This window comes from Octodon degus, unplaced genomic scaffold (assembly GCF_000260255.1).
Source record: "Octodon degus isolate 3935 unplaced genomic scaffold, OctDeg1.0 scaffold00214, whole genome shotgun sequence".
NCBI classification, from domain to species: domain Eukaryota; kingdom Metazoa; phylum Chordata; class Mammalia; order Rodentia; family Octodontidae; genus Octodon; species Octodon degus.
Window position 1 is genome coordinate 3,334,016 of NW_004524790.1, and position 23,821 is coordinate 3,357,836.

The 23,821-nt window shown below is 40.9% G+C and overlaps 1 protein-coding gene and 1 pseudogene across 1 annotated transcript in view; one reads left to right on the top strand and one right to left on the bottom strand.

The window, feature by feature from the left end:
- Nucleotides 1-23,475, bottom strand: part of LOC101585811 (zinc finger protein OZF-like) — a 30,330-nt gene extending 6,855 nt beyond the window's left edge. The window contains exons 1-3 of the mRNA XM_023705064.1: nt 23,377-23,475; nt 4,800-4,926; nt 4,296-4,356 (exon numbers count right to left, since the gene is read on the bottom strand). Of these exons, the coding sequence (XP_023560832.1) occupies nt 4,296-4,356; nt 4,800-4,926; nt 23,377-23,379 (191 nt within the window). The 5' untranslated portion in view covers nt 23,380-23,475. The remainder of the gene's footprint in view (nt 1-4,295; nt 4,357-4,799; nt 4,927-23,376) is intronic.
- LOC105744048 lies at nt 5,091-9,026 on the top strand (annotated as a pseudogene).
- Nucleotides 23,476-23,821: the final 346 nt, after the last annotated feature.

The window sequence follows — 23,821 nt, forward strand, 5'->3', positions numbered from 1 at the left end:
AAAAAAAAAAAAAAAAAAAAAAAAAGACTCAAAGACAACTGGTTCTCTGTATGATTAAATCCAATTGGTAAACCCTTAGCAAAAACTATCAAAAAGAGGAAGGACTCAACATAATTAGGAATGAAAAGAGTAAAATCACAACAAATCCTGCAGAAATCTAGATCATAGATATTTACTTCAAGAACCTTTATTTTAATAAAATGGAAAACACTGATGAAATGGATAGATTCCTAAATACATATGAAATACCAAACCTGAATCAATATAAAAATTCTAAGTAACCCACTATTCCTCAATGAAATTAAGTGTAATTAAAAAACTACCAAAAAAGAACAGGTCCCAAAGGATATACAGCTGAGTTTTACAAAAAATTCAGAGAAGATCTAATGCATTTACTCCTCAAACACTTTAATAAAACTGAAGAGGGAGCCATACTCCCAAGCTCACTTCTGGGAGCAAGTATTACCCTAATACCAAAGCCAGAGAAGAACCCAGCCAAAAAACAGAACTGCAGGCCAACCTCCCTAATGAATATAGACGCAAAAATCTTCATTAGGACACTAGCAAACAGGAGTGCATCAAATCATCAAGAAGATGATACACCATGACCAAGTGGGATTCATCACAGGGACACGGGAATGATTTAACATTTGTTAAGTCAATAAATGTAATGCATGTATCAATATAACCAAGGATAAAAAGCCTCACATGATCATCTCAATAGATATCAAAAAAGCTTTTGAAAAGTTCAACACTCATTCATGATAAAAAAAAAAAAACCCTAAAGAAATCAGAATAGATGATCAATAGCCAACATCATACTAAATGGCAAAAAATTCAAACCTTTCGCTTAAAATCAGGAATAAGTCAAGGGTGCCCAGTACCACTGCTTGTATTCAGTATAGTTCTGGAGACACTGGCCAGAGCAATTAGAGAAAAAAAAATAAATAAAATGAAGATAGGAAATGATGAAGGTAAATTATCATTATTTGTGCATAACATGATACTCTATACAGAAGATCCCAAAAATTTCACCAAAAGATTCCTATATTTATTAACCGAATTCAGCAATATAGCTGGAAACAAAGTCAATACTCACAACTCAGTAACGTTTCTATCCACTAGTAACAAACTTTTTGAGAGAAAAATCAGGGAAACATTCTTCATAATAGCATCCAAACAAACAAACAAACAAACAAACACCTAGGAAATCAGTCTAGCAAAAGTAAAAGACCTCTATATTGAAATTTCAGTATTCTGAAAAAGGAGACCAAGAAAGATATCAAAAAATGGAAAAATATCCCTTGCTTCTGGATAGAAAGAACCAACATGATGAAAACAGCCACACTCCCAGAGATTTAGTGCAATCCCAATCAAAATACCATTTGCACACCTCATAGAACTACAGAAAATATACCTGAAATTCATTTGGAACCAAAACAGATCTAGCAATAGCTAAAGCCATCTAGGTAACAATGCCAAGTCAGGGGGTATCACAATCACTGACTTGAAATTATACTACAAAAAATGCTGTGATTAAAATCAGCATGGCACTAGCAAAAAAAAAAAAAAAAAAAAAAAGCAGACCAGAGAACCAATAGAACAGATCAGAAAATGCAGACACAACTACAAAAAACTCAGCCACCTTATCTCGACAACGGGGCCAAACATGCACTAAAGAAAGACAGCCTATCTAATAAATGGTTCTGCAAACACTGGTTTTCCACACAGTGAAGGCTAAAACTAGACCCATGTCTATCACCATGCAATAAACTAAAATTGTGAAAGATCAAAATCCAAATAGTAAAACAGAAACACTAAATCTGCTGGAAGATACAACAGGCAGAACTCTGGAAAACATAGGCATACACAAAGACTATATGAACAAATCTCTCTTCACACGGGAAACATCACAAAGAATCAACGTGAAAAACTGCATTATTAAAAAGCTTCTTTACAGCAAAAGAAATCACCAACAAAGTGAAAAGGCAACCCGAAGTGGAAAAAACACTTTTGCTTGCTGTTCTTCACACAAAGGACTAATACTTAAAAAATATAAAGAACTGAAGAAAATCAGACCCTCCAAATCCAAAGATCCAGTTCAAACACGGGTATCTGAAATGAATACACACTTCCCATAAGGGGTACAAATGGCAAATAAATACATGAAAAAATGTTAAACAACACGGGTCATGTGGGAAATGCAAATTAAAACAAGGCTGTGATTCCATTTCACTCTGTCTATTTGCATGAAAATAATGAATGAGAAATGCTGGAGGAGCTGTGGGAAAAAAGGAACACATTTCCATTTCTGGTGGGAGTGTAGGCTGGTGATTTCCAAATATGGAAATCAGCATGGAGATTCATCAAAAAACTCAGATCAGTGGTCCCATCTGGGTGTCTTCCCAGAAGAATTAGAAGCATCAACCACAGAGATATATGTGCACCCATGTTTATGACAGCACAACTTCTAATAGCTACATCTTAGAAACAACCCAAATGTCCATTAACCACGGAAGATATTAACAAGAAAAAAGATGTGCTATATCAAGGTAAATAAAGTTATCTTGTACAAAAAATATTTAAAACCTAAAAAGACAAAAAGATGTTCTTTTTATATGAAGTATTACTCAAAAAGGAGGACAAGATTGAGACATTTATAGATAAATGGGTGGACAACAAGAATAAAATCATAAGTGAAGTACACTGGACACACTTGTAAATATATTATCTCTCTGCAGTGAGAAACTGAAAATTTAAATAAAACCCAACATATACAATAAACATGAAATAGGAAAAAACTGTTCAGAAGGAAAATGAAAGTAAGTAGGAGGAAGGAGAAAAGAAAGGTATTTTAAAAAGAGTAAAATGAAAACAAAGCTTTGTGAATGGGCAGGGAAAGGGAATTTGAAGGGAGGGGATAAGAATCTGAAAAAAGCAGAATCAAGATATACCATGTACAGGTACCCCTACTAAGTACGATATGCATACCTAAAATGTACCAATACACTTAAATAACCTAAAACAACTTTGTTTGAACTTTAAGTTGTCATGTTGTGGAATTGACTTCCCAAAGTACCGGCACCACAAGAGAGCTCAGCATGCTGAGCCGACCCCACCCTTTCTTTTATCCTGCATCCAGTGTGAGAATCGAGGCTCTTCCCAGAGCTTAGGTGCTGTGAATGCCTAAGCATGTCCACTTTGAGCATCATGAAACAAGTCACTAAAATTTGCTGACTTCAACTCACTTCAGAATATACCCGAGGTACATGGAGATCAAATGAAAACTTCTATTTTTACTTTTGAAGCACCTATATATTGATTAACATTATGGTTCTATTTTACACTGCCAACAACATAAAATATGAGGCTGCTTTCTAAGCAGTTTAAGATACAAGCAGCTCTCTCTCTTTTTTTTTTTTCCTGTATTTTAGGGAAGGGTCTACAGGATGTTCAGGGTTTCATTACTGGAGTGGACTCAAAGTGATCCACCTGTTTATAGCCTCCCAAGTGCTGGGATTACAGGCGTGCGCCACCATGCCCAGTCTCAATCACAGTCTCAATGTGCCCCGAGGATGGGGCCAGCATGGCAAGTCCAAGGATCGAATCCCCACCACTGCTCCTGCTTGCAGGCATTCCCTGAGCTATATGACTTGCCCTTTCAAATTTCTGGGGGAAGTTTTGCAAACATCTATAATGCCCACACTAGCACTCAACTGCACTTTGAATACTGCTTCCATGTTAGCATTTACTAGGTAATGAATGTCGCATATGAACACATAGCCATAGACCTTTTGAAGCTGAATTCCTGTCAAAATTCCAACTATACTCTTCTCATATATGCCTATACATGATACTTAGGTACAACTTCATACATTTCCATGCTAGTGATTATGAAAGAATTTATTTATACTGCCAATAGTGAATAGTGTCACATGTTACATAGTATTAGTACTACCTTAGTTTTCTATATTGGAATACTTTTATATTTGTCAGATTATACAAAATCAACCTGTATGGGTCTGCAAATTTCTGTGAGATGAAATAAACTGGAGCCTGCCAGGCATGGTGGTGCACAACTGTAATGCCAGCACTTGAGAGAATAAGCAAGAGGATTTCTGCAAGTTCAAGGCCAGCCCAGACTATGCAGCAGGACCCTGTCTGAAAAGTATACATAAAATTTAAAAAGAAATAATTTGAACATGGCCTCATGTTTTCAGTTTCCATGGCTGTAACATATCTGCTCATACACTGACTCCTGACGAATATTCCTTTTGCTTATGAGAACACATTACCTTAGATTTCTTGAGCAATTTTTGCACTCTTCTGCAATTTGCTGGTTATTCGGTGTTCCTCCTGAATTATAGATATGGAAATATAAAATGTCACTATATCATTAAGAAAAAAATGAATAGATTCCACTTAGATTCCTGGCATAATGAAATCAGGCCTGAGATTTTTTTTTTTTTTTTTTTATTTAAATCTTTACTTATTTATTTACTTATTTGGTACAGGATCTCACTGTGCAGCTCAGACTCATAGCAATGCTCCTATGTCAGCCTCTGCAGTGCTGGGATCACAGGCATGCACCAACACACCTGATTTTGGGGCCGGCAGGGCATAGGGTACTAGGAATTGAACCTGGGTCCTTGCACTCGCCAGGCAGGCACTTAGACCAACAAGCTATCTCCTAGCCCTAGGCCTGAGATATTCTTGTAAATGGTATAACATTCTCTTTATCAGTTAGCAAGAACGAATGCTCTACACTTGTATAAATAAGAAAAGGAAATCGTCCTTACCAATGGCAGTCATATTCACAAACGTTTCCCACATCACATCTTGGTACAGCTTCTTTTGCGACAGATTCAGCAAAGCCCACTCTGCCGTAGTGAAATGCACAGCTACATCCTCAAAGGTCACTGTCTCCTAAACAATGACACATTTCTGGAGGGTCAGACTCATTTCCTGGGATACCTCAAATCCTCTCACTGAAAGCTGAACTAAGATTTATTCTTTCACATATTTACACACCTTGGTGATCAAACACATGCAAATACTTTCACCCAGGAAGCCTGTTGCTGGAAAGCAGCATGTTGCCAGAGCAACAGCAGGGGAGCAGCACAGGTTGTCCTGCAGGTCACCTACACTGCGTTTGTGCCCCGCCTGTAGAGCAGAACTCACGCATGGAATCTGTAATTTACCATCCAACAATCAGAGGAAGATAAATGCCTAATGAATGATTCTGACAGACCACAAATTACATCTCTTTTCAAATCTGGTTATTCATAGCATTGAGACTGTCTCTGTCCTTACACAATATTTTACTACTCAAATGTGGTTTCATAAAAAAAAAAATACTGAATTGAACATTAGACAAGGTTTTGGTATAATTATTAAAATGCTAGCAGAAACATGTATTGAAACAAATTTATAGAAGATGAAAATAAGGGAAGTATGGCACAATTATCATCTTAGAGCTCAGTGACACCATAGGATGACCACGCACTCAGATATAAAAGAAATGACGGTGTAAGGAAGGGTAACTAAGGTAAGACTATGAAAGAAATATGACAAATGCAATAAAAACCACAAAGTAACTGGTCACTACATACAGAAAGAAAGCTTCAGCACAGTGTGGTGGTACATGGCAGATACTGCAGCCCTTGCAGGCTGGTGTAGGATTCCCATGAATCTGAGGATTGCCATGAGTTCAATGTTCACTATGACTACCTTGTAAATCCAAGGCTGGCAAGAATACAAAGCAAATAAAGAATGATGAACTCAAAGTCTTCATATTTAAGGGGATGCCACTTGAAGATATACTGTGAAATAAACCAGACACACATGTGTAAATATCGTATAGTCTCCCTAGTATAAGAACTCAAAAGAAGAAATACAAATAGAAAGGTATAACACAATTAGAAGGAAAGCAAAACTTGAGCATTGGACAATGCAGAGAGAGCAAGAAAAAAGCTGGCAAACATGACGGGAAAAGCTATACATTTATATGCACAAGATGGCAAAGACAATGATCCTAAGAATCTTCAGCAGGTTTTCGACATTAGCAGTTAATTGGTAGGATTCTCACCCTGAATCACTATATATGCTGATAACTGTGAACTAAGCAACTGCATTGAAGATAGCAATGTGTAATAGTAGGGTCATGCTTGGAGTGCCTGTCATTCTGGTCTTCTGAATACATGCTGCTTGTCATGGCACGATGGTTGCTGCCGTGCTGTCTCTCGGGTAGATGTTTGTTTAAAAAGGAAAGGGGGTGGTGAATGAAGGCAGGAGACAGGAAAAGGGGTGCTGCAGGACTGTCCTGCTACAATGCTGTATATAGGGTTAGATTTCTAAACTTCTGTGTAAAAATATGTAACTGTTTATTCATATATTTTTAAATATATTATTTTTTTAATTTTTTTCCTTCATATTGTGTAGGGACTTAAAGTTTAACATATTAATACCTGATGAAAAATACCTGTTCCATGTTATACCTAAATGTTTGATATTCAGACAGATAGTGAGGTTAGGCTCAACTGCATATGTTATAGGGTAAAAACAATAAGCTCCTGTTCTGGAGGGTTAACAACCTAAGTTTACAGACCAAAAATTAGAGAAAAAGAAGGGCTGCAAGGACAGCCAACATATTGGCCCTAGTCTTTCAAGGTCAGTGAAGGCTCAGCACACAGGAGAACCTGTACTGGAACATCATGTAACTCAGTTGTGTCCCAAATTTTCTGATCAAGGAGATTACGGGGCCACAGAGGAAAGTGATCAATGATGTAGAGTGTGCCTAAGGAGAGTCCACATGGAGAGAAAACATTCTCTCAGGTTTTCACAGAGAACACATTGGCTAAGCAATGGCCGTAACTCATCCACATGGCTGACATTGATAAAGGATCTACAAACTGTGGTACAGGATTTCAGGTTAAATCCTGAGGTGATCTGACTGACCTTATCAGATACAAAAGCTACATTTCTTGTTTTATAGGTCTTGCTTTATCTTTTTCTTAACCATCCAGCAGAAAAGTATAAAAACGAAGTATCAAATGTAAAGCCATATTAATAGGCTGAGCTGTAAAAGGCTCAAGTCAACAACTTCTGACATTGCCAGAAGTTGAGAGTCTTATTTGAGAGGCCCAGAAATGAAAGCATCAAAACAAATTTAAAACAATGAACATATATATTAGAAAAGAACAATATCAACTCAGAAAATTAGAAAAAAAAACCTTGCAAAATAAAAATAATTATTGCACAGAAAAGACGTTTCATTATTCAATATTTATGCAGACTATACATCATAATAGAGAAGAACTTATGAAAAGTATTAGAGCCATTACTTATTTTTTTCTTTTTTGTATTTTAAGGAAGGGTCTACAGGGTGTTTAGGGTCTCACTACTAGATCAGACTCATAGTGATCCACCTACTTACAGCCTCCCAAGAGCTGGGATTACAGGCACGCACCACCACGCCCAGTCTCAATCCTGAGTCTCAGCATGCCCCAGGGGCGGGGCCGGCAAGGCAGGCCCAGGGATCTAACTCTGGCCCCTGCACCTGCAGGCACTTTAATCAGCTGAGCTTTTATATAGCCAGCCCAGAGCCATTATGTAATAATTAATGTAATCCACTACAACAAAATCTAGAGGCTAAAAGTCCTAAAACAATTTCAATGGATTATAGATGAAACAAAGGAAAAAACAAACAAAAAACTGGCAGTGAATAAGATGGAAAATATAAAACAGTGCGCACTTACAAATAACCTCATGACGTATGCTGGAAAAATTAAAGTAGCACCAGAAAACTAACAGAATTAATACAATATCACAATACCGAGAATGTATGTAGATTAAAAAACAGAAATATTAGGTCGTGCACAGTGGTGCACACCTGCGACCCCAGCACTTGGGAGGCTGAGCCAAAAGCACTTGGAGCTCATGGCCAGCCTAGGATACACACTGAGTTCAAAGCCAGCCTCAACCTCATACTGCAACCCCACCTCAAAAATAACAAAAAACAAACAAAAAACAGCAACCAAAAACACCAGAAATATGCCACTTAAATATGTATCAGACATAAACAGAGTGGAAATTATAAATATTACATCATATGAAACTTGGCGTCACAATTTCATGAATGCAAAAACCACGCATGAGCCCTGCCCCATAAGCCTAAATTCTCCCAAGTTATATATACTTCTGCCCTTTTGGCTCTCTGAGCAGCACCATGGCGGTAGATGTGCCTTACGAAAGGTGGCAAAAAAGGAGCCAAGAAGAAAGTGGCTGATCCACTTTCTAAAAAAGACTGGTATGATGCGAAGATACCAGCTATGTTCAACATAAGAAATATCACCAGAATTCAAGGACCCAAAATTGCATCTGATGGGCTCAAAGGTCGTGTGTTTGAAGTGAGCCTTGCTGATCTGCAGAATGATGAAGTTGCCTTTAGAAAATTCAAGCTAATTACTGCAGATGTTCAGGGCAAAAGCTGCCTGACTAACTTCCACGGCATGGACCTTCCCCGTGACAAAATGTGTTCCGTGGTCAAAAAATGGCAGGCCATGATCGAAGCTCATGTTGATGTCAAGACCACCGACGGTTATTTGCTTTGACTGTTCTGTGTTGGCTTTACTAAAAAATGCAACAACCAGATATGGAAGACCTCTTACGCTCAGCACCAGCAGGTCCGCCAGATCCGGAAGGAGGTGATGGAAATCATGACCCGGGAGGTGCAGACAAATGACTTGAAGGAAGTGGTCAATGAATTGATTACAGACAGCACTGGGAAAGACATAGAAAAGGCTTGCCAGTCTATCTACCCCCTTCATGATGTCTTCGTCAGAAAAGTAAAAATGCTGAAGAAGCCCAAGTTTGAATTGGGAAACCTCGTGGAGCTTCACGGTGAAGGTAGTAGCTCTGGAAAGGCTACTGAAGATGAGAATGGAGCTAGAGTTGAATGAGCTGATGGATATGAACCACCAGTCCAGAGTCTGCTTAAGATCCAGATTTTCAATAGTGATAAATAAAGTTCTATTTATGGGGAAAAAAAAGCCACACATGAAGGAGGGGTAAGAGGCACAAGACAGAACTATAGCTGGGGAGACAGCTCAGTGGCACAAGTGCCTACCTAGCAAGGGAAGGTCGTGAGTTTGATTCCTGACACACACACATACACACATAAGATAAAACCATAAAAACATACTCAAATATATTCATTGGGCAAATATAAATATACTGAACTTCTTGGTTGTTTCCAAGATGCCTGTCACCTGAGGAATGGATGAAAAAGATGTATTTTTATACCATGGAGTATTATTCAGCTATAAAGAATGATAAACTCGAAAACTTCATATTTAAGTGGACGCCACTTGAAGATATAAGTGAAATAAACCAGACCTATGTGTAAATATAGTATAGTCTCCCTAGTATAACAACTCAGAAGAAGAAATACAAATACAAAAGTATAACACAATTAAAAGAAAAACCGGAACTTGAGCATTAGACAATGAAGAGAGAGCAAGGAAAAAAGCTAGGAAACATGACAGAGGCAATGCCATGTTTATATGCACAAGATGGGCAAGGCAAAGATCCTGAGAATCTTCAGCATGTGTTGGAAACTAGCAGTTAATTGGTAGGATTCTCAGTCTGACTATATATACTGACACCTGTGAACTGAGCAACTGCACTGAAGATGGCAATGTGTAATAGTAGGTTCATGCTTGGAGTGCCTGTCATTCTGGTCTTCTAAATATGTGCTGCTTGTCTTGACACACGAGTTGCTGCCGTGCTGTCTTTCAGGTAGATGTTTGTTTAAAAAGGAAGAGGGTGGTGAATGAGGGCAGGAGACAAGAAAAGAGATGTTGCAGGACTGCCCTGCTACAATGCTATATAGAGTTAGATTTCTAAACTTCTGTGTAAAAATATGTAATTGTTTATTCCTATTTTTTAATATATTTTTATTTTTTTAAAAAATTAACTGAACTGTTCAATGTGTTCAAAATCACAATAAGACATAAATCTGTAAATCAGTATATGAAAACTGCACATATGAACACTTGTACAAATTTGAAGTTTTTATCATCTGCAACCCAACAATTTTTTATTCTCTCAAAAATACATTCAGAGCAACATTTATGATCACATGAAAAATTAAAAAATGACTTGAAATAACACAAACTCTGAGTTAGGGGAGTAAGGGAATGAAGTGAGTGAAATCTGAACTTCTCCACAAGGCTACGGCCACTGGGGTGTCCAAAAGAAAGTACACATCTTTTCATTGGCATTATAATGATATTAACTTGTCACTAACTCATTAAAAGTTCCTAAACTGAAATAAATAACCTTTTGCTCGATGGAGCTTAGTAAACACAGAGCTTCTAAAAATCTGCCCTGCAGTTGCCTCCAGGCCAGATGCACTGGCAGAGACATCTGGAGGTTTACTACCCTTTTTTTTTTTTAAAACAAACATTTACTTGAGAGACAGTAAGGCAGTAATTGGTATGTCATGATGAGCAGTATGTATTTAGAAGACCAGAATGACAGGGACCCCAAGCATGATCCTACCCTTACACATTGCTATCTTCAGTACAGTTGCTTAGTTCACAGGAATCGGCATAAAAATTACTACGTTCCCTAGATAGCAGAATGTTCTTCCCCAATCTTAAATGTTATGTGGGAAGTAAATGATCATTGAACAGAAAAAAAAAAAAAAAAAAAAAAAGACACTGGAGGTAAACAGTAGATTTGCTTACCTGTACCAAGCCTGCACCAATCTACATCTTTTTGATAAACACAAAACCAATAATTTACATCTAAATGTTGTTTTGCTTCTCCAGCTGTAATCAATTTGCCACTCAGTTTTGAACTGAGAAAACCAAACTCTAGGGTTAAATCTTTTTTTTTTTTTTTAATATTTATTTATTTATTTAGTGTGTGGCCAGCTCAGCCCACCAGGGGGCAGGGCTGGCTGGCATGTGGTGCTGGGGGATTGAACCGAGGTCCCTGTGCTTTGCTTGAGCTTAGCTTGTTCTAAGTAGGTGCGTTAGACCACTGAGCCATCTCACCAGCCCCTCTAGGGTTAAATCTTGAAAAGCAACTTTTTTTTTGGGGGGGGGGGCTCCGAATGCCTTCAGGGCAGGTTTGGCTGGCTTGAGTTGTGGGGATCAAACCAAAGCAACCTGAGCCTGACTGCTTTGTTGAAGCAGCCACTTAAAGAACTGAGCTAAGGGGCAGGCCCCCTTGAAAAGCAACTCTTAAATACTTGAGGTGCCTTCTATTTCACACCAGCGTCTTGCTGCAAAGCAGCAGAAGGGAAGTCAGTTAGGGAAAAGGCCTGGCTCACTGCAGTTCAGGAGGGAAGCCATGCTGGGAAGGGGAAGCACATCCCTGAGGCTGTTCAAATTACACTGTGCCTGTGCAGCGCAGGTAGCTCGATCACAGATGGTGACGGACATAGGGACATGCAGTAACCCAGGAAATGTACACCTGGGGCCACCGTCACAGGGCACAGCTGCTCTCCTGTCCAGTCCCAACACTAAGCAGAGACAGTCACCACAGTCAGTGGAAGCAGGACCTCTGACTCTTCCCAATTCTTCTTTTGAACTTAAATGTGTCCTGTTGCAAAACCCAGAGTGGCAGACACATTTGCAAATTCAAAGCACAGATGAACACTGTTCTCCAAGACATTGATTCTATTTTTCATTATGAGGCTTCACTCTGAATTTCTCATGGGACTGGACATTGAGTCACACCACTGATAGGAATATATTGACTTAGAGTGTCTTCTGATAACAAGGGATGGGTACTCATACTGTTCAGGAAATTAAGACAGTCTTAGATTCTCACCTCCAGAACCTATGGTAAATCTCATTTTAAAAAAATATATACTACACATAGATTTTATGTTCGATTCACAGACGTTCCTCTAGGGCAAGAAATTTCCAAGGATGTTTCTCAGAACAGCGCCCACACATGCTCAATGAAAACATTTTCAACATTCTTGATTTTAAAACAAGTAATCGTGCTGCTTCATTTATCTACACTGTAATCACGGCACACAGTTGTGCTTGGTGATCACACCTGGGAAGGCTGCTCTGGGAGGCTGAGGCAAGAGGATGAGTGCTCCCAGCTCAGCCCTGAGCTGCGCTGTGAGGTCCAGTCTTCGAAAACTTCAAAGCAAGAAGGCAGAAACATGGAAAAGGGATGATGCTACCTGGAGGGAATTTCCCAGGTTCTATCCCCAGTACACAAAGAAATACCCCACTGCCATTTCTACCCCTCAGGAATGCCCTTCCCATGACACTTAGCGGATGTTTCCCACCCATTCTTAGTTCCACCTCATTTTTCCAAGTACAACAAAGAGAAGATTTTCAAACTTGCCTCAAAACTGGCCAGATGAACTAAGCGGTAACAGAAGACATATTTATATAACTTTCCCTCAGTTTCTTTCTTGAAAGTCTATAATCTTAGACCCACGTTCAACTGAGCTAGAAAACAGTAACTTATTTAATGTCACACTACGAACATCCTTAGAGAAAAACCACTGTGGCTCAGGAGCTGACCTGGAGACCTTCCACCATCCCCGACGTCCCCACACTGCACCTATTCCTCCATGCTTCTTCCTGCAGAGACAACCCTCTGGTGCATGCCACGCATGCGCATGCAGACCTACACTTGCTGCCTTCCCCTGACGTAGTACTCTTCAGTCAAGACCCCACCTCGTGGAGCATGTCCCCCTGAACAGTGTGTACATGCTATCAACCGACTACAGAAATTATGCCAGCAATGGCGCTTTGCCCTCCATGCTCATGCAGCACTGCATGTACCAGGGACAGCCCTACATAAAGGAGATCCTAAGGGCAGGTGTAACAGGCATGCCCTGGTAGTTGTCCTTTACAGCACTGTTCCATCTTTCCTTATTTCAATTGGTAACACACTGTCTTACGTTTCTCTCTTTGCTGGGACAGAATATGCAACACGCAAAGTTAAAAGAGGAAAGGTTAATTAAGCTGTCAAAGTTTCAGGCCATAATCAGCTTGCTCAAGGCAGGGCGGCATGGCAAAGGGGCAGCCATTCATGGTGGCAGAAGACAGCAAAAGCCAGAAGAGCAAAAAGGGACAAACAAGCCTTTTTCTGCCCCTTTTATCTTCTTCAGGCTTCTGGGATTAAGGCTGTACTAATGCTGTCAGTGGATGGAACCAGCAACCACCCAGCCTTAATCCCAGTATTGCACTGTGAAACTCTAGATTGAGCTACCTCTCAAGAAACCTGCTCCCTAAAACTGCATGCGGTTTTGGGGACACTTCTAGCCACATGTCGCAACACACATCATCTAATTTTTGGCATTATAAGCTACAAAACCTTGTTTATTAATTAGTTTATTGAATTATTACGTGACTTGATATACAACAGTTTATACATGCTTGGCAAGTGACCAAACACAGCCAATGTGAGAAATATTGCTTAAACTTTAATGTGATTTTAAAGTACCCTATAAAGACTAGAACTGTGCAGAGTGTTAATTTTCGAATTTACCATCATCACAATCTCAGAGCGGAAGATACAACTTGTATGTCTGAGATATCATATTTTATTTATTTTTATTTTTTTGTTTTTGGCAGAACCAGGGATTGAACTCAGACTCTTGAGCTTGCCAGGGAAGCTCTTATTCTACTAAGCCATCTCCCCAGCCCTTGAGATCTCATATTTAAACCTTTAACATAGCACAGACATCTTAGCCACCTTCTTGTCACCTGGACAAAGTACCCAACAACCTCAACTTAAGGAAGAGGGTTTTCGATGACTCAGTTTCAAGTCACGTTTCCTGGTTCCAAAGTAGAAATTGGATGGCAAAGTGGTGACATGGAGGAAAAGGCACTCAAACCACGGCAGCCAGAGAGCAGAAAGTGGGTGGAGCTACAGACAGGGCCCTAGGAGCCCATCTCCCGCAGACCCCACCTCCTAAGAGCGCATTTCCATATTGAACACATCAATGAACAAATCTACTGACCAACTTGTACACTTACTGGGGCTCCAGACACTGCGTTGCACAAATCAGAGCTCTGAAAACAATAAAATCACCTCAGTTACGCAGGACAGAATGCTGATGCCTGGCATAAGTCTCAGCCCACTTAGTGGGCTGGGAAGAACCAAAAGTGTACCAGTGAAAGTTGACATATAGGGACAAAGATTTCTCAACTCCTGCAGGGAAACCTGAATCCTGCCAAAGCTGGTTCTGTCCACCCCCAACCAGAACTTAACAAAAACTATCCTGTCTTTGATCGTTGGTTCTACACACTCACCTCTCGCTGACTGAGGCCTCCCAGGTCCTTCCCATGCACAGTCAGCGGAACCCACAGAGCTGGCAGGCCTATGGCCTGCCTGGAAGTGGCTCATCAACACCCTCAAGCTTCTAATTTAGGACCCTGGCTCAGCAGGGTTCAGCATAGCTCATGGATACTTGACACAACATAACTCTTCCACACTAACGCAATCCTGCTCCACGTTCTGCTTACTGAGCCAAGGGGAGAAAAAGACAACACACCACGGAAGTGACTAGAGCCCTTGACTCATGTGGTTGGATCACTGATTTAGTTTTGATTTTTGGGGGTGCTGGAAATCGAACTCAGGACCTCATGCTTGCCAGGCAGGTGCTGTGCTATTGAGCTAAATCCCTGGCCCTGGCCCCTGGATCACTGATCTGAAGCAGGATCCGCTACTAGCTTTGCAGAGTGACTTGGGCCAGCGAAATTCCAGATTCAACAACACATAAAGAAAACCACCAAATTCAGTGGAGAATCTTGGTCCAGGCAAGGGCAGAACACAACTGAAGAGAAGGAACACACTAAAGCACTCAGAGGGCAGAATGCTGAATGACACAAGCTCAGAGGCACTGACTCTCCAACATCATTCCTTAATCTAATCATTTTCAGTAAAGTTAATGAAGCCATGCCAATAGGGAACATAATTATTCACTAAATGAACAAACTGGTATGTGCTAGTAATATGCAAAGGGATCAAAATACATTTAAAACTCTCAAGTGGTTCAGACAGGCAAATTACTTTATCCTAGGTCACAACAAAATCCTGACTTCTAGGAAATAATCAGAGCAGGAGGGGCAGCTACACGGCCCCACCCTCAGCTACCTCCCTGAGATGAGGCAGGAGCAGCTAAAACCGAACACAATTTCCATACAGTTCTCTTTCCTCCCCCTCACAGGCTGAAGGTTTCTCTCCTTTGCCATATTAATTTCACCCAAGTAATGCTCTCCTCACGAATCACACGACAATGCTCTCCTGCCCTGTCACATGCACTGGTTGAAAGACACCTCAGTTATTGGTAAAGACTTGACTGAAGGTGTCTCAGGGTGAGATGGAAGCATGAACTGGGATATGTGTCTGGCGCCATGGCCCTTTCCTCTCAACCTCTTTCTCTGCTGAAGAACCTCCATTGGAAGGCTGAAGATTTGACCCTGGGAGCCTCAAGAAACTTGTCACCCCCATGCAAAGGCAACAGCAAGTACCAGGGCTCATCCACAAAAAATTAACATACTTCTTTTCCTCTTAAAAGTCCTTCTCAGGTACAAGAAGTTGCACACTGTCAACCACACACGGGAGGCCCACGCACAGAGAAACACAGAGCTTTACACACGGGTTCAGAGGTCCTCACTCATCAAGAGGATACCCCACAGACAATGATCACAAGAAACTAAACTTTCTTTTATGAAGCTGCACTGGAGAGTCTTCATATGTACTAACTATTTTCTGATTCATTCAAATCTTTGCAAGTGAAAAAGCAAACATCTTCCAGTAAAAGTTCAACAGCAACCAGAACCACTTCCTCAGAAAACCAAATCCGTAAATGATCCACACAAAACACATCTGCTTTCTGATGTCCTGTAGCTTGTCAGTCAAAACTCCTTCCCGTGGGGCCAGGGAGATGATAGCTCAGTGGAACAAGTGCTTCCTGGCAAGCACAAAGTACTGAGTTCAACCCTTGGTACCACCAAAAAACTTCATGCTTCATGTGCATTTATTTATTTTTGTATCTTTTCATCTTTTTTTTTTTTTTTGGTACAGGGTCTTGCTATACAGCTTGGACTTATAGTGATCCTCCTGTCTCAGCCTCCCAAGAGCTAGGATTACAGGTGTACACCACCATGCTCGGTTTCGGTGGCTGGCACAATGGGAAGGCATGCAGTTCTGGGGATCGAACCCAGATCTTTGCACTTGTCAGGCAGGCCCTTCAACAACTGAGCTATCTCCCCAGCCTTCACATGGATTTAAAGCAATAAAATAATTTTTATAAATATATGAAAAAATGCTCCACATCACTAGCCATCTGTGAAATGCAAATTAAAACAACACTGAAATATCTCACTCCAGAAAGAATAGCTATCATAAAGACATCAACCAACAACAAACGTTGGAGAGGCTGTGGGGAAAAAGGAACCCTTCTCCACTGCTGGTGGGAATGTAGACTGGTGCAACCATTATGGAAATTAGTGTGGAGACTCCTTAGAAAAGTTGGACTGGAAATTCCATTTAAACCAGCTATTCCTCTACTGGGAATTTTCCCACAGGATCTGAAAACATCATATCATAGGGATATATGTGTGCCTATGTTTATAGCAGCACAATTTGTGATAGTCAAATATTGGAAACAACCAAGATGCCCATCACCTGAGGAATGGATGAAAAAGATGTTGTATTTTTATAAAATAGAGTATTACTCAGATATAAAGAATGATGAACTCGAAGTCTTCATATTTAAGTGGAGGCCACTTGAAGATATACTCATAAGTGAAATAAAATAGAAACACATGTGTAAATATTGTATAATCTCCCTAATATAAGAACTCAAAATATAAATGGAAAGGTATAACACAATTAAAAGGAAAACGAGAACTTGAGGATTAGACAATGAAGAGAAAGCAAGGGAAAAAGCTAGGAAACATCATGGGCAAAGCCATACATTTATATGTACAAGAAGGGGAAGGCAATGATCCTGAGACTCTTCAAAAGGTTTTTGAAACTAGCAGTTAATTGGTAGGATTCTCACCCTGACTAACTATATATGCTGATCCTTGTGAACTAAGCAACTGCACTGAAGATAACGTGTAATAGTAGGGTCATGCTTGGAATGCCTATAATTCTGGTCTTCTGATTACATGCTGCTTATCATGACACGCCAGTTGCTGCCATGCTGTCTCTCAGGTAGATGTTTGTTTAAAAAGGAAGGGGATGGTGAATGATGGTAGGAGACAGGAAAAGGGGTGTTGTGGGACTGTCCTGAATATGGATCTTCTGTGTAAAAATATGTAATTGTTTATTCCTATTTTTTAAACATATTTTTACTTTTTTAACTTTTATGAAAAATACCTTTTCCATGTTATGCTAAAAATGTTTGATATTCAGACAGATAGTGAGGTTAAGCTCCACTGCCTAGGTTGTATGGTAATAACAATTAGCTTCTCTTCAGGACAGTTAACAACTTAAGTTTGCAGACCAAAAATTAAGAGAAAAAGAAGGGCTACAAGGACAGACAACATTTTGGCCCTAGCCTCTCTAGGTCAGTGAAGACTCAGGACATAGGAGAACGTGTACTGTAACATCATGTAACTCAGTTGTGTCCCAACTTTTCAAGGAGATTATGGGGCCAGAGAGGAAAGTGATCGATGACGTAGAATACGCCTAAGGAGAGTCACATGCACAGAAAACATTCTCTCAGGATTTCTCAGAGAGCAAATTGGTCAAGCAATGGCCGTGAGTCATCCACATGGCTGAAACTGACGAAAGATCTACAAACTGTGGTACAGGGTTTCAGGATAAATCCTGAGGGGATATGACTGACCTTGTCAGATACAAAAGTTACATTTCTTGCTATATAGGTCTTGCACAATGAATAATCACTAAGACAACAATATGCAATGTATTAATTACTGAAATTGTCCTACTAGTCAGATTTGAAACTGTCTCATTGCTGTTTCTCAATAAAATTATTGAAAAGTAAATAAATAAATAAAATGAAAATAATTTTTATTATGGTAAAGATGCTAAACACTTAGTTTGAAGTGGCAACCTTTATGGAAAAATATGTAACCTGAATTGTCTAATTTTTCCTGGCCATGGCTTCCCTCACCACTCCAGCTGTATATAGGCCCCAGCCACTCTAGTCCTAGTGACACACATGTTCTATGCACCTTTATAAAACTATTTGTTTACACACACAGCTAATGCATGTAGCCAATTCTATAATAAATCCTAAGAACCTCAGAAGTTTTGCCTCTCTTACAAAAAACTCTAACTGCTAAAATTTTGAATCCTTCTGTGGCTGAATCACACCATCCCATACAATTTATAAATTTGAAGCTATTTTACTGGACCTGTGATGAATACTGCACACACACCTGATATAGCTAGACCTTACCCTAACACTACTGCCAACTACACAGCTCTGGGTCTGCAAAGTGAAGGGTCCCATTCTAACCCGTTATCCTGGAGATAAGTCAAAACAATATGACCAGAGTGGGGCACCTCATTCTAAACCTAACTTTAAAATTCAGGCAACAAAATCCATAGTGGTGTTTCCTTTCCCAAACTGTATTATACTGATGGAGAAACAACTTAATACAGTATTCCCAACAGACAACAGCTTGCTGCATGTCACACTTACAGAGGACTAGGGGAAGAGTTGAAGGAATCAAGCTCCGGATGCTCCTGGAGTTTGAAAGGGAAATGTCTTGATTAGCTAGATTGAGAATAAAAATGTATTGAAGATGGAGAAAATATAAGCAAACATCATTGTGAGGTCTTGGAGTCCTTAAAGCAGCTCAATACACATAGCCTACTCGGCATTTAAGAAAATTTATGTCATGAAAGCCTAATTCATAACTGCACTGAATATATCACGTCCTTTACTCAATATGGTGCATTCTAACTCATTGGTTGTTTGCTCCTAACGTCCTGCTGCTGAGAGAGCAGTGACTCATTACTGCCACCCCGCATTATGAGGAAATACTGCCTTTATGTACCATGTACTATTAATGTGAAAAATGGACAAAATTTAAAAGTAAATGTAAGATATGTACTAAAAACCCGCTGTCCTTAGATTTTTAGAGACTTAACTCGGCCTCCTGCACTCTAGAGAAGTTAATTCAGCACGGACATGGCCCCCAATACTGATTTCATACTGCAAAAGGATCCTGTTCAATTATCCATGCTGGGCTTGGTGATTCATGCTCCTAAGTCGCCCAAGTGGCTAGCACTATGGCATGTACCATGACGTCACCACCTTGAAGGCCCTAGCCTTTCAAGGTCAGTAAAGACTCAGGACATGCAAGAACCTGTACTGTAACATCATATAACTCAATGATGTTTACTTTACCCAAGCACTGAAATCATCGTAACTCATGGTGATTTAAGAAACCACAACCTAAAAAAATATATTAAAAGACAACAATAAACATATTTTTACACAGAAATTTAGAAATCTAACCATGTACAGCATGGTAGCAGGACAGTCTTGTGACATTTTTTTTTCTTGTCTCTTCATTTATTACCCCTTTTTTTTTTTTTAAACAAACATTTACTTCAGAGACAGTAGGCGGTAATTGGTATGTCATGACAAGTAGTACATATTTAGAAGACCAGAATGACAGGTATTTCAAGCATGACCCTATCATTACACAATGCTTTCTTCAGTGCCGTTGCTTAATTTATAGGTATCAGCATATATAGTTACTCAGGGTGAGAATCCTACTAATTAACTGCTACTTTCAATAACATGAAAGAGTCTCAGGATCACTGCCTTACCCAACATGTGCATATAAATGTATGGCCTTGCCCCTGTCATGTTTGCTAGCTTTTCTCCTTGCCCTCTCTTCGTCACCTAATCCTCAAGTTCTTGCTTTCCTTTTAATTGTGTTATACCTTTCTATCCTTATTTTTTCTTTTCAGTTCTTCTACTAGGGAGACTATATGATATTTACACATGTGGGTCTGGTTTATTTCACCTATGAGTATTTTTTTAAATATTTTTTATAGTTTTAAATTTTTTTTTCTTCATATTCTGAAGGGACTTAAAGTTTAACATGTTAATACTTGATGGCAAGTACCTGTTCCATGTTATGCTAAAGATGTTTACTACTCAGACAGATAGTGAGGTTAAGTTCAACTGCCTACATTGTAGGGTAATAAGCTTCTCTTCTGGAGGATTAACAACCTAAGTTTACAGACCAAAAATTAGAGAAAAAGAAGGGCTGCAAGGACAGACAACATTTTGGTCCTAGCCTTTCAAGGTCAGTGAGGACTCAGGACATAGGAGAACCTGTAGTGGAACATCATGTAACTCAGTTGTGTCCCAATTTGTCTGATCAAGGAGATTACGGGGCCACAGAAGAAAGTGATTGACAATGTAGAGTGAGCCTAAGGAGAGTCACATGCAGAGAAAACATTTTCTCAGGCTTTCTCAGAGAGCAAACTGGTAAAGCAATGGCCGTGACTCATCCACATGGCTGACACTGACAAAAGATCTACAAACTGCAGTACAGGGTTTCAGATTAAATCTTGAGGGGATTTGACTGATCTTATCAAATTCAAAAGTCACATTTCTTGTTATATAGGTCTTGCTTTATCATGGTCTTAACCATCCGACAGAAAAGTATAAAAACCAAGTATAAAAAGTAAAGCCATATTAATACGCTGAGCTAAAATCAACAACTTCTGACATTGCCAGTCCTATGGAAAACCCACTACTATTATGGACTACTGGACTATATTAGAATATTTTTCTGAATTCATGCACCTACAATATTTAGATAATGGAATACCCTTCTCTGAAAAAACTAAACAAAAAAGGGGACACAAATGACCACTTTGTATCCGAATATTCAAAATAGGATAGATATATAGCTGCATTCTCTTAATTCAGTGAATAGAGAGATTTGTTCAAATGGTGTCTGTGGACAGGATATCACGTCTGCATCTTGTACAATGAACAACCACTAAGACAACAGTATGCAATGTATTAATTGTTGTGGCTGTGCTAGTAATTGGTTTTGAGATTGTCTCATTGCTATTTGTTTTTCAATAAAATTATTTAAAGAAAGAAAGAAACCACAACCTATCCTAGCACTCAGGAGGTTGAGGCAGGAGGACCGCAGTGAGTTCAAGACCAGCCTGGGAGGTGCAAAAGTGAGCAAAAGGCCATCCCAAACTGCATGACGAGGTCCTATCTATCTCTCTCTCTCTCTCTCTCTCTCTCTCTCTCTCACACACACACACACACACACACACACAAAGAAAAACAGAAAAAAGAAGAAGAAGCCACAACCTTAGACTGGCAAGTTAGCAGCTGTCTGTCATCCCAACAGTCAAGGAGCTACAAACAGTGTCAAAACTCCTCCTCACCTTGGACAAGCTAAAATCTGACCTCAAGATTTAAAACCTTTTTTCTTTCAAATGTGGGAGGATGCAACTAAGGGCGACTCTGCTGACCAAGTTTAGTCCCTGCACAATAAAGACACCAAATACACGTCGAAATCTTTTGGATCCAACAGAAGCTCACTTCATTCTACTTCAGCCATGATGTACAATGCACTTTTAAACCTCCAAGACCAGTGTCCGCATTTCCTAGCTTGCCTGAAAAACGACAAGATGAGCTGATCAGGTGCACACACAGAGGTATTTATCCGATTAAGTTTCCCTCCTTTCTGTAGTCTTGTGACCTTTCTCCCACTCAGACCACGCCATCAGACAATCCCTTCAATTACTGTCACTCAATCAATCTAACTTCAGAAGCACTGACTTTTCTAGGCTACATCCTTCTTACTCTCCTTTGCATCTGTATTCAAAAAACTTTTGTCCTATTCACATGCCTGCAGATCTTCGCTCTCTCAGGATTTGTTTAATTCAGTCCATTTCCATCACTGCTTCAATTTTTAAAGCAAATCTCCAGAAACAGTCCAAGGGCTACAGCCATTATCTCAGAGATGAACAACCCCTTCCCCTTCCCACTCCCATGATTCTCACATGGAGATGTCCCTGTAGCTACCCCAGAGTGCAGTGTGCTCTCAATGTGGGTCTCAGGGCAGCCCCTTCGGGAAGGTGGCCTTAGCAGGAACTCTTTCCCCCTTGCTAACACATTACCACCCTGTGCATCTTCCTCAGCATTCGAAATTCTATGGCAAGCCTCCCTTCAATAGCCCAAATGTGAAGAATAGTTTACTTAGTAGGCTTGTAGCTAAGCAGGGAAAGGGCCTGAGGTAGAGCTGGAAAAGTAGTGATTTGATAGGAATCAAAATGAGAATGGACAATCACCTTGGTGTTGGAATCAAGAGTGAACTTTCTCCCCTACATGGAATGCAGGTTCCTCTCTGTTAGGAGAAACTGGAATCACTCTCTACTACACTGCTTTTCCAGGAATTTATAGTACGAAATACCCAGTGTTTCTCTAAAATTCATTTCCTTTAAACCTTTCATGATGAGGAGATGGGTTAGAGAGAACCTGAGTTCAAAAAGGATGTTTTGGCCACGCTTGGTGGCTCAGGCCCGGAATCTCAGCATCCCAGAGGCTGAAGGGATGCCCCAAGTTCAGGCCAGCTTGGGCTACCGAGCTAGCCCCATCTCAAAAAGAAAAGGAAAAAAAAAAAAAAAAAAATTCAACTTTGTCCTGAAAGTCCTAAGTCCTAGCTAATCAACAGGGGAGAAAAAAAGCTGGGTGGAATAAACTTCCCTGGCAAGCACACAAGGGCCTGATTTACATCCCTTTAGTCAAAAAAAAAAAAAAAAAAAAAGTGGTTGTTTTAGATGCATAAGCAACATGTGACAGGTGCTCAGTGAACAACCGAGCCACTACCGTCCTCTGCTTGTTTAGACTCGCTCGTACTGGGCACCCACACAGCCACCCACTTGGGACGCCTCCTGGAATTCGGGGAGCTATTCCAGGGTCATCTCTCCCAACTTCTTTCTTTTGGTTGAGACCTCGTTCCTCCAAATTGTGAGATTACGGGCTTTGCTTAATCGGTAACATCACCGCGAGCAGGGGTCCCCGGTGAAGGACTCAACTAACAGTATTTTCATCACCGAGTCTGGGAACCGGGCTCGCCCCCGGGCGCCTGCGCTCCTTGGCCGCGCCTGAGGCCCCCGAGGCGGGCGTGCGGGCCGGCACCGGCCCGGCAGAAACAGAGCGCTGGGGAGCCGGGACTCGCCCGCCGTAGCAAGGGGAAAAGTGACGGACGGCAGCGCGGGGCCAGAGCCACAGGCGGGCCTCAGGGCCGGGAGCGCGGGCGGCGGCGGGGGACCCCGAGCGCCTTCGGGCCGCTTTCCCAGGACCCCCGCAGTTCCACCCCACCGCCAGCGCCCTTCCCGTAACGTCACCATTGCGCGGCTCGAGCGTCTCCGAGGGCCCTCCGAATGCAGTAAGCACGAGTCACAGAAAACTGGTCCCGTCGGCTAGGTGACCTGGAAAGGGACACGACGCGTAGGCAGCGGCGCCATGACAGCGGAAGTACCCGCCTCCCTCGGCCCACCTGATTGGTAGCTCCGATCTCTCCCGCCTTCGTCGCTCGTCGCTCATTGGCTCCTGCTCCGCGTCCGGCCGGCCGAGCTGGGGAGCGGGGATGAGCTAAACAAATCTCTTCCAGCAGGGGGTGCAGCTCCTTTGGGAGCCTCTAACCCAGGAACTGCTGGGCAGGTCTATCTTCCATCTTGTCAGTCTGGCCTTACCTTAATTGCTTTTTTCTCCTTCTGGTACTGGGGATCGAACTCAGGACCTTGCGCTTGCCAGGCAAGCACCTACTCCACTGAGCTGTCTCCTCAGCCC